The 12,356-nt window shown below is 37.6% G+C and overlaps 1 protein-coding gene across 2 annotated transcripts in view; it reads left to right on the forward strand.

The window, feature by feature from the left end:
* Nucleotides 1-12,356, forward strand: part of PPP4R3A (protein phosphatase 4 regulatory subunit 3A) — a 41,581-nt gene that overhangs the window by 3,670 nt on the left and 25,555 nt on the right. For both annotated transcript variants that reach the window (XM_064423564.1, XM_064423565.1), the window contains exon 2: nt 4,608-4,663. In XM_064423564.1, coding sequence (XP_064279634.1) covers nt 4,608-4,663 — 56 coding nt within the window. The remainder of the gene's footprint in view (nt 1-4,607; nt 4,664-12,356) is intronic.

Genomic DNA, 12,356 nt, shown 5'->3' on the forward strand with positions numbered 1-12,356 from the left:
GGGTGTTCAGATAAGGGAAGTACAATCAGTATGCCACATCCAATGTAAGCTGTTCATTTGGAATTGGAGTAATAAGAATTGAGTAAGAGGGGTTTTTATCTGTAGGAGTGGTTTTTTAACTTGTGCTGGTGTTTAACACCATCATAAAAGAAAATAATTTAGAGTAGATGAGTGAGTTGTGTTGCTAGCTAGCTGCAGGTCTAATGTTGCCAGGCACTAAACTGTTAAGAGTCATTGCAGACAATCTGGAATAATAAATTTTAGAACAGAAATACCATAAACTGCTTTCATATTAGGTATATTACACTTTGAAGCATGAAACTGTAATTTTTTTACACTATAATAGCTATTCACTTTTTATTCAAAACCCTGAAAAGTTTCTCTGTGTGATTCCTAGTTGTAATGAATTCTACTTGAATTGCAGCTGAGCAAGAGTGAAATATTTTCTTAGAAATTGTTACCTACCATGTGAGTCTGTGTGTAATCAGAAGATTTTGGTTTCTCACCCATTTCTGACATGGTGTTTTAGGCTACTGTGGCCAACCTTATTCTTAAGATGTCTTTGTGCTTCTTGGGGTTTACTGCATGGTTTCAGATCACCTTGTTTTCATTCTGAGACTAGATGACTGAAGTGACCTCCAAAGTGAACATTTCTGTTCCAGTAATTTGTGTTAATTTGAAAGCTTAAACCTTTAATCAAACTTACTGGTCCTGTATCTAAACTTTTTGATAAGTGAAAGTTAACCCCTCCATTGTAGGCCGTTTTTGTGAGCTCTCATTTTCATTCAGAAGTTGTCATTTGCTGCTTCTGAAGTCCATTAATGACTTCTGCCACAGGGCAAGGACCTATCCTTGCTGTTTCTGTAGTGCAGGTATCAGTAAACCTGTACAGCTGGCAGGCTTAGACTAAACTTGGCTTAAGTTTTTTTTACCTTGTTTAAACTCAAGGGACTGATTTGATTGACTTGTTTTTAGGTAAGCAACGCAGTATTTATTTTAGATCAAAATGAAAAAAAGCGTGGGGGAAGATGACTTGGGGTTTTTTTGTTTCTTTTCTCCCTTTTCCTTCATATTTGAGTTTGTTCATCCAGAAGCATCTTAGACTCAGGAATATTCTCTTGGAATTGCAGAACACTTTCTTGGGCCTCAGTTTGAGCTGTTTCTTTAGTTTCTGAGAATCAGTTTCTGTGATTGGGCTGCAGCAGAACTGATTGCAGAACTTAAACCTCTGTGTGCATCTTGCAAGAAGCAGCTCTTGAATTGAAACTTTCATTTAAATGTGAACAGGTTTATACTGGTGAGGGGTAAGGAGAGGCACTTTGTTTTCCTGCTTTTGAGGAAGACTCCCTGTAACAGTTTGGTGGGAGAGCAGCAGTGTGCCACATTAACTGGTCTCTTCCGTATGCATATTTATAAACAGAGCTGCAGGTTTGCTGTGTAAGACTGTTGAATTGGGATATTTGATGTCTCTAAATGTAATTGAAAATAGCATTGAATATCTGTATGTAATAATTTCTTTTGAGCAAGTCTTTCCCTATACACACATTCCTTCTGCAACACAGAATGATGTTTTCTACTAACAAAACCCCCAGCTGTGCTGTATTGCATTACAGGGACAGGTAATAGAATTCTGCAAGTCAGTTTTCTTCTTTATACATGGTTTCAGATTTTTTTTTGGCTTCAGTATTTTGCAGTTACCTTTATAAATTAATTCACGGTTGTAATTAAAAAAAAACTAGATCTGGATAATTTTGGAGCATTTACTAAAAACACAGTGTGCATTAAGGTGAGTTTTCAGCTCTAACCTAACTTTGAATATAGTTATTGGGTCAATGAAGATGAAATTTTGTGGGTGTATTTTTATGTTGGTGTATTCAGACTGGATAGTCTTAACATTTTCTAGGATAGTACAAATGGAAAAACGCCTACATAGAAAGTAATACCTATGACAAAAACTTCTCAAACAAGTGATAATGATTTGAATGGAAGTTTATTGTGGTGTGTTATATTTCTATAAACTTTTTCTAAAGAATTTGTGTTTCTGTTGTCCGATGTCTGTTACTGCTGCCTGCTTTCCACATGCAAGTAACAAGGGCTTAACATTGCCATTACCAGGAGGGGGCCTGATCCTGTAAAATATAGTATATGAAATAAACTCACTGAACTATAGATTAGTCACTGATCTTTGACTTGTTGAACCCTTTTTGGGGAAATCATTGCACAAGTGGAGCATCATATTCTCCAGAAGGATAGATTTGGGGCAGTTATTAGTTATAGAGCACAATTTAATTTTCATTATGTTTCTATCACCAGATCAATATTTTTCTAGTTATTGTCCAAAATGGTGAAGAATAAGTTGAATCATGTGGTAGTGAGAAGCAATTCAATCCTTAAAAAGCTTGATTTGTTTTTCTTGCAAGCATCAGATTTAGGAGAGGAAATGCTCTTTTTTGATAAGTCTAGTAAAGAAGTCATTCTCCATTGTCTGCTTCTAGCTTAGAGAATGAAGTGTCTGCATTCAGTTGTTTTCAATTTTTAAAAATAGTATTTTGTCAAACATGACATTTAAGTTATGTATGATATTATTCTAATGTTGGAATTTAGATCTGTGTTCAGCCATTAAAATATGATGTTGAAATTATCAATTACTTTTGATTCCTGGAAGATTCTATGTCATACTTGCTGGTATTAAATATTTCTGGACAGTAAAGGCTTTCTAGAAGTTTGTCTGCCAATTTAATAGCACAAATAATATTCTAAGTCTTCATGTAGTAGAAGCTGGGACTTCAAAAGCATGAGTGACTCTGTGTATCTGATGATTGTAAAAAGGAAATGCTGGGTTTAGATATTCTTTAGGCAAACCCTAAATTCAAAGCTTGAGACTATGGCCAAAGTATGAGGAATTTATTGGATCCATCTGTAAACTTCACCTTAGATGTTTTCCTTCTCTGTCCTGCTCTATGGTTTGTGATTATTTTTTTCTTTAGTTTTGCACTTCACACTTAAGCAAATAAGCTGCTTTGGTAACAGAGCTGATGTGTGTCAGAAAACTGGAAAAACTGAAAAAAAACTGAATAGCGTATTTGGGCTTGAGGCAAGAGAGCTTTTCCTGTGTGTCTTGTTTTCCCTTGAAGGGGTATTTATTTCAGTTTTGTTGTTGAATTGTATTGGGTGTGTAAACAGCTTTTACTCCAAGAGCAGTTGAGACAGGGTGATAGCTTCTCAGGCCAACTTCATTAGTGAAAGCTGCCTCTTGCAGAACAACAGACTTAGAAATTGGGAGTAAGCAGCCTTCACAGGTACATTAATTGGAAAAAAGTACTTAATTGTATGTGATGATCACATACATAGTAAGCTAGTAGATATAAAAATCATTGGTAAAGCTAGTAAGTAGTAACCTTTCTTATCAGACAGCAGAATGTTCTGATATTTCTGTAATTTTTCATATACACCAGTCTTACAGCAAGGCAAGTTCTGTGATCTGAGGTTCTTCAGTCTCTTCCCTCACATCCCCCAGCCTAACATCTTCACCAGTGTCAGACAGAGGGATCGAGTGTCCCCTCAGCAGTTTTGCAGGTGGCACCAAGCTGCAGTGGTGGTTGACATGCCTGAGGGATAGGATGGCATCCACATGCACCTCAGGAGGTGCAGGGTGCTGCAGCTGAGTCAGGGCAGCCCCCTGGTATCAGTCCAGGCTAGGGAATGATCAGGTGGAGAGCAGCCCATATTTTAGTAATATATTTGTCTTAGAACTATAGTGGTGGAACTGAGATGTTAACACTTTTCTTAAAGTTTGGCCATTTCTTAAAGCCTAAATTTAACCAGGTAAGTAAATAGAGAAATGCCACTTGAAAGGGGTGCTTGCAGGCTTACATTTTAATTATATGGTTGACAGTGCAAGTTAATTTATCAGTATTTCTTCATGTAAGCTGAGTGAAGCTCTGCAGATAGGTAAATTTAAGTCATGCACTGGCACTAGTGCAGCTGAGTAGCAAGGTGGATGAGGGAAGTGATTGGTTCAAGAATAAAATCCATTTAAAAGTTGTTTTTGCATAGATCAATGCTTTGGATTGTTTAAATGTGACACAAGATGCTGACACGCAAAAGCAAGGGAAAGAAGACACAGAATGGAATTGCTGTTCTGTGTCTTACATCAGTAGAACCTGCTGTGAAACCATTGTTCCTGAGTTTGTGTAAAGTTTTCTGGTATTAGCAGTCACTACTGTTATACTTACTGTTCTAAGCATTAGTTTCTAGATATGCTTCCCAGGAAAACAAGTGTTTTAGCTAACCTTTAAGAACAAATACCACACAATTAGATTTTTCACACAAAACAACCGTAAGTAATCTCTGGAGTGCAGTTGTGATGTTTTTGGTGTGCTGACTTGCAGACTTTATCATGTCTAAAAAATTTTCTGTAAAAAAGTCATTACTCAGAAAAAGAAAGGTTTAAAATTCAGTCCTCAGAGTATTATTCTGTATTGTGTGAACAGCATCTCTTAAGGGTTAAGGGACTTATTGTTGTTCCAGCAAAGAGTGATCAGAAAATTCACGTGGAGGGTAAAATTTTAGCACACATATAAATAAGTGGAACTTTTTTTTTCTAGGCTCTCTTCTTTTGGAGTCCAAAATTAATCCGAACACTGCGTACCAGAAGCAACAGGTAAATGTACTTTTCTTTTCCTCATGTTTAAAGTTAAAGGCAGGGTCTTAAATTGTATACAGCCAACAGTGTAGCAATATAGTAATTTTTTTTTGCCTCTATTGCAAATAATATTTTATGTTCTTGTGCCAGAAATAGGCAAAGTAGTTTGCACCATTTTTGTGCATCACATGGTCATGTGTTATTTCTCTGCATTTTTGGTGAAGTTATACAGATAAATTGCACTCTGTTTTGCACCAGAAATTGCTTTGGGAGACTCAATCAAAACGTAGTTGGGAAAATCACAAAGTAGCTGAGGTTCCTGAGGGTTATAGTATCTGAAACTTAGTATCATCTGGCATTTTTCTTCTTTATATTTCAGATGCTTTAACTTTAAATGTATTTTTATTCAGGGAAAGACTGGAAGACTTTAAAGTTATTTACATGTTAACTTTTGTTTGTCTTTTACTTAGAAGGTGGGTATGGGTTACTATTGCTCCAAAGCATTCTGTGTTTGTAAAAGCAGCTTCTCACCTTTAGTTTGCACATTGCTCCGATTATTTAAACCATACATCATGAGCCCCTAAAGAATGCTCCTGAGATGAGTGAGAAGAGAACTGTGTAGACTTTGTACTTTATTTGCTGTGTTTGTTTCATGGATGCTGGGAATTGCCTTTGCAGGTTTAAAAATGCTGGACCAGATTGTATTTTGTTGCCTGTTTGGTCAGCTCAGACTTGTTAAAATCTTGTCAAGTGCAGTTAATGTATTAAAACACTCTTGAGTCTTTCACCTTTAATAGTTTATCACAGGCATGGACATGCTGTTGTTTTGTTCACAGGCAGTCCCAGTAGTTGTGTCACTGCAGCTGTTTGTAGAATTGTATTTTGACCTGGATGGGAAGAACCAGTATGGGCTAAAAATACCCTTTCTTGAAAAATTTTACCTGTATCTGTCTCTTGATATATTCACAGTGCACTGCATAAGCAGCTGATACTGAGCACAACTGATAAGGGCAGTGTGGGTCTGGAGGGTCAGTTCCAGGGAGTAAGGACAAGACCAGCAAAAATGCTAAGCAGTCTAAGCTTTAGCTGTAATCCTGACTAGCTTGAGGTCATGGTTCTATGATAAACTTGAGCTTTAAAACTCCTGAAGTGGCACTGAGTATTTCACATCTCTGTGACATAAAGTGCTGATCTGGTGTAAGCTTGCTTTGCTGGCTTGAATTGGTTAAAAGAGCACTGGGGGTAAGTTTTGTATCAATAAGCTTTGTGCCACATCAGACATGAAACCTACTTCAAGGAGGCATAAAATTGCAAGATTGGTGCAAACCACCACACGTGCCAGTCAGTATAACAGCATTTCGTGCTCCAGGTCAGACATACATTGTAATCCAGTGCTGCATAAATGGTATTGGTCATTGTGAAAACATGGTTAGAGAAATAACAATAATTAATATGAATCTGTCCCATTAGGACAGCTCTGTACATTCTCTGGGCTGGAGAAGGAAAAGTGCTGTTTTTAAAGCTTTCAAAAGCTGCATAGACAGAAATTTATATTTGTAGATAGATTGTTCATATTTAACCAAACCAGTTTCTAATATAAATTGAATATGGGGCTCCACTCTGAGCCTTAGAAATACCAAATGTTTCTTGGTCCGTGTATTAAATCTGCTCTGTAGCCTGTTTTCTTTCATGTGAGGCCTACTTATCCTTTCCCTTAGTAAAAGGCAAGTTGAGAGTTTAAACCTGATTCCATATGAGCTAAGCTTGGAGCTTAGCAGCTGAAAGAATAGGTTTTTTCCCAGCTCTGCTCCTAGAACTCTGAACGGCTTAAACTTACTAAACCACAAGAAATCAGCTTGGTACTTTAAATCCTTTTTCAAAAACTGATAACTCTCTATGCTGACAGAACTTTCAGACTACCTTACAGAAGATCCATTTGTGGAACTGAGATGGAAGAGTGAGTGAGATCTTTCTTTTTGACTGCAGAAGGTCACTCAGGTCACATCACTACCAGTGAAATTGCAGCCCGAAATAAGACTTGCTTTTGAGCTTGCCTGCTGTTGTTAGTTGCACATAGCAAATTTCAAGAAAAATCTCCCAGAAATCTAAGACTTTAAACTTCAAAGTAGCTGTGTAGTGTTATGATCTTACCAGGCTTTTATCTCAGAATTTTGTTGTGAGGATGAACCTATTTTAAGGGTACATAGCAGCATCCATTTCTGCTGTGACACAGCCTGCAGCTTGTGGACACTTTGAATATCTAATGGAATAAATGCATGGGTTCTGACTTTTGACTGGGCTGACATGAGGTTTGTAGGAAGAAACAGTCTTATTGGACTGACTGAAGCAGTCTGTGGTTGGAAGCAAGGAGAAATAATGTGTACTAAGCTCTTGGGAACCTTGCTATGCCTATTGCTTTGGATTCTTCAATAAAAGAAGCCTATAGATACCTTTGTGATAAACAGTGAAGTCCTTCCACTGGTGAAAGAGCCTTCTGCCTGTGCTGATCTGTTAGTGCTAGTGTGAAGTAGATGCTCTTGTTAGTTGTTGATATCACAAATTATGCAATCTCATGGTTTTCATACGAGTGTTTCAGTAACTGCATAGCTTAGATAATTATTTATCAAAATACTAGTGTGACGACCCGAGGACAAGTTTGCCTTGCTGCTTCTGTTCTCTTGGAAAATAAAGCCAACAAAACCAATCAAACCACCAAAAAAAAAAAACCAACAAAAGCTGTGAAGCTGGTATCATACTTATTAGTATGATTTTGTCCCAATTGTCTGCTTTATATTTCTTGGTGTTGAGTGTTGAAAGCAGTGACTGCCCTTTGTGGTGGTAAATACAACTTTCTGCCTTTGGAGAGAAAGATTACTTGTGAGATCTTGAGTCCTGCTCAGGGACTCATTTTTCATACGTCAACCTGAGATACTTGAGTTTGCACAGCCTACTTACTTCTCAGTCTTCCCAGACTTACATGCCATCTGGAGGTTTGAAATAATTCATTAAAGCATGAAATTCATAGACAATCTTTTGACTACCTTTTCAGTAGTCAAATTAATTGGTCTGTCACAATGAAAAGCTGTTTTCTGCTATGTTCAAAAAGAAAGATGGGTGTATGTATCTGATTCTGCAGGACAGAATTCCTACCAGTGGAAGTTCATTGATGCTCTCGACCATGCACCTCCTGGCAAACTCATCACTGTTTATAGTAGAACTAGAAGAAAGTAAGCCATATGAGGAAAAAAAGCTAGAAAGAAAACAACTTGAGAAACTAATGTCCTGTGGCTCAAAAAAAGGACTTAAAATTTCTTATGTTAAAGTACTGTTTGTAGGCAGAAACTTCAGAAAAAGCAAAATTTGCACAATACAGTAACATGAGCACCTGATTTGCATTCTTGTTTACAGCTCTGTGTTAAGTTTTTTTGGCATTTTTATTTTAAAATGTTACAATAATGGTCCTGTAACTTTACCGTGGAATATTACTGGATTTAATTACTGGATTTAATTAGGTAGTTAAAAGCAAATTTTGCTTAGTAGGTGGAATTTAATTATACAAAGCATTGCTGGGTCACACATGGAATACTTAGTTTTTTCTCATGTTGTTGGTTTTTTTCTTAATATTCTAGTAAAGGGGGGCTTTAAGGCATTGAAATTTCAGAATGCTAATGACAAAGATGCTGTTTTTAAACAAGTGATCCTTGTTCAGGAAATGAATAATTGCTCTAATATATTAGGACAACGCTATTTCCTACAGCAGCCCTAAATGATTAAAGCCCCTCTATACACATAGCATTTACCTAGGGAGTAACCTGATACAAATGTGGATGGGGTAGAGCTTTTTGGTATATGTTGGCAGTGCTTTAAAAATAGAACAGTAAAGACTTTTATCCTCAGCTTTTTTAGATGCATCCACGTGCATCCTATAACACAGTGATGAAATATGTATTGCATCCCTTTCTGTGCCTGATACAAAGAAGACTTGAGTTATTTACAGCTTCCTACAGAGTCTTGCCTCTGCCCTAGAGGTGTCTTGTGTCCTTTGCTTTTGCAGTCTCTTCCAGTTCCTCACTGGAATAAAAAGCTAAAATTCATTCAGAGTACTGTCTACTAGCTATGTATCGTGAAGGTGGCCATCCTTGAATAAAGGGGAACAGACTTGTCAATAAAAAAGCCAAGGTTTGAAACTATCCAAAAGGGCACTGACCAAATGCTCAGAGATGAACTTCATACCCTTGCTGTCATGACAAACAAGCCAACAGTGAAACTATTCCAATAAAATTTGTGCATATTATAGCTATGATAGTAGTAAGGAAGAGTGTGTGGCTTTGTGGGGTGAGGGGATAAACAAGGGGAAGGGTGGGCTGCTCTTGGGTTTGAGGTGGGGTTCATCTATATTAAATTAACATAGGTTTCTTTTCCTTCATTTCTGTTTTCTTGTGTATTCTGATTTTTCTGCTTTTGCTGAGTTTCCTGGCTTAGGGACAAATCTGGGAAGAAACTTCTAAAGGGGTCCCTCTAGAAAGCTGATTCAAGTGGCCCCTCTCCCAACTGATTTGGAAAAAGATTTCCTTGGTGAAAAGTGGGGAAAAAACCCTTTATTTAACAGGCAAAGTATTCCCAGGCATAAAAAATGAATACTATTAAACAATAAAACCTCTCGCTGTTCTGCAAAGATGGCAAATTCAGGAAGTGCTTGCCGTGGGGTGTAGCTTGGCTTGCTCAGTCTGTTATCAGTCCCTCCTGTGCAGGAAAATTCTGCAGCCTGGGCCCTGGTGGGCCGCAGGTGTGAGCTCCCGGTGTTCTTCTGGGTTTTCAGTCCAGAGCAGGGCCCATCAGTTCCAAGAAAAAGAAAAGCCACAGTCTGGGAAACATCTCCACCTCAGCTAGCTGAAAACTAACTGAAAAGCAAAAGAGAGTTCTCTGCTGCTTCTCTGTGCTGCAGCCAACACAGTCTGTGAGAGAGAGAAGCTGAAGCTCTTACCTCTGTTTTGAATACAATCACCTCAGACATTCCAGCGTTTCTCCTCCTTCCCCCCTTCATTCTCAGATCTAGTTTAAGGGTGCAAAACTTAATCCTGGGTTAAACAGACAAATGAAGATAAAATTCAGCATCATAAAGGCACCCCAGGACACTGAGTATGGCCAGTTAAGTCAAGTTTCTGCTGCAGAACTAATAAACTGATTTTATCCGATGTGATTCATGGGAATACAGCTATGAAATCACTAACTGAAAAGTTGTGTATGACTGCTGAGCTTTCACAGAAGCTAGTAGAACACAATCTGAGTATGCCTTTGACATGCTTATGAGTTTATTGAATAAATTGTATGTCCAGATAACCAGCCTCTAGGTGAAAAAGTGCATGAGACCAGTGCAGAATTGAAACTTTATATTACATTACTTGGGTGGGTTTTTTTAGCTTGAAGATTCTGCCACGACCTACCACACTAACTCTATATTTTACTTAAAAAGTCTGGGTAGTACACATAGTTTATTTCATAAAGGGAAACCTGAAATTATGAAGCTGTACTTTTGATTGGAAGTATTTAGATACCAAGATGCTGAAAGGTGGGTTGGCATGTCCAGGGAGGTGTCTGTGACTGTAAACAACTGAAGAAATTAGATGAGGAACTAGCAATCAGGCAGTCCAAGAGCAGAAGAGATGGCCTGGCTGTGTTGAACCTTGTGTGGCCAGGAAAGTGTCTTAAGCCTGAACCATGTGAGGGATAATAGGAAGAGGTTAATTTGCTTTTTAAGGCTGAAAGCAAGAATTTATGGAATACTTACTGAATTTAGGGCATCACTCCTTCTTGAGTGTAGATTAAATCTCAGAGCTGCAAAGAGAATGTTTTGGAGCTATGGAGAAGACTTGTCCCTGGACATGAACAGTAGTGAGAGTCCATTGTCAAACAGTAGCAGTTTTGTTAGTTTGATCATAGCAGAGTCAGATCCTGAATACTAGTTGCTCTGAAATTGTTCATGATGAAATCCCAGAGCTTGCTTTGGAGATTTGTGTGAGTGCTGTACAAGACACCTACTAATAAGCTGTCTAGTAGTTAAATAAAACTGATTTAATGTCTAGTAAAAGTTGACCTTTAGTGAGTGCTGTGGCAAGAACTTTAGACTGGTAGTATGTATCAAGAACTTTTTACTCTTGAGGTAAGTCAGAAGACTTTTGGCAATAGTTTCAAAAAAATAAAAAGTCATAGGTTAAATAGTAAACCCTATCCTTCTTCAGTGCAATTGCCACTGTTTCCTGGGTTACACTATTGCAGGTTAGCTTTTGAGGCATGATGTCTCAGATAAAACTGTAGCACATGGCAGTGAGAACCTCTGACTAACCAGAACTTGCTTCATGTGGGCTTGATGCAGCCAGCAGAGAGAGAAGCAGCACAATTGTATTCTCAGTTTTTGACTCGGGCTGTGCCCTTACAAGAACTAGAGTGTACAAAGCTATCCTCCACCCATAGAAATGATTGTTACCTCTTTATGGGAATGTTAAGTACATGGGTCTCCTAAAAGGAGGCCATGCTCAGAACTTCTGGTTAAATTTTAAAATTTCCCGTTTTATGTGCACAGTCGTAATGAGCACTATTGTAAGAGACAACAGATTCATGTGAATGGTCCTAAGAAGACAGCAGATTTTATATGGCTAAGATAGTGATGACATCTCCAACTGGCACTACTGCCAAGATTTTTGTGCAAAGCAGCAAATGATTGTTCAATCTTTGAGTAAGATCATGAACTCTACATAAATAGCTCCTGAATATCACCCTATTTTAAAAAGATCTTGCCAAGAACTGTGATGCATCTTGAAAATAAGGAGCTACAATGCTGAGGTTGTCACAGAGAACTCAGTATAAGATCCTTCAATAATAAAACCTTTGTCCAGGTTTGTGACAGTTAACACAGTGTAGCTATGATTTAATACAGCTGTTTCATATTTTAATTCTTTACAAAGAACGAGATAAGAGCAATTTTTAGATGTTTTAATTATCCCATCCAGTTCCTTGTGTGTAGATGTTAATATTTTATATGAAATGCAACAACAGAGGACGTGTCTTTGCTCTGTCAGAGCCAGAACTGCTATTGTGAATCAAATGGAAGATTTTATGTTCATCAAGATGTAATGTGTAAGACTTATCTCCTTACCTCTCTAACCAATAACCACTATTACTAGGCATATTTATCCTTACTCCTGTTTTCTCTCTGAATGGAGGAGGCAGTACTAAGAATTTTCAGTTGCTTTCTGGAAGTTTCAAGAAGTAATATTTGACATTTGGATGCAACAGATATTCCAATTCCATAGCTGAGACATCCAGAGTAGTTAGTGGACTCAATTTACACTGAGGAAATGTCAGATCAAGCATGTACAAGGATTTCTTTCAATAAAATGAACAGAAAGTAGACTGTTGTTGATGTGTTCTTTTATCCTTAACTCCATCTAGAATTTCCTTCAGTCATTTCTTCATACATGTACAGGTCTTGTGCTGTTCTTTTTTATGGTTATAATCTTTGTAGGATTACAAAATGAAATTATAGTCACAACTGTCTGCATTTAACAGTGAATTTAAAGTTAGACAAAACTGTAAATAAAAACTTTCTGTATACTGCATAACAGAGTGAAATGCTTTTTGTTTCATGTTCTCATTTTAAAAGCCCTTTGATTCAAGAAAGGTTGTACAAACTAATACAGTTTACTAAAGATCC

Source organism: Passer domesticus, chromosome 6, assembly GCF_036417665.1.
Source record: "Passer domesticus isolate bPasDom1 chromosome 6, bPasDom1.hap1, whole genome shotgun sequence".
Taxonomy (NCBI): Eukaryota; Metazoa; Chordata; class Aves; order Passeriformes; family Passeridae; genus Passer; species Passer domesticus.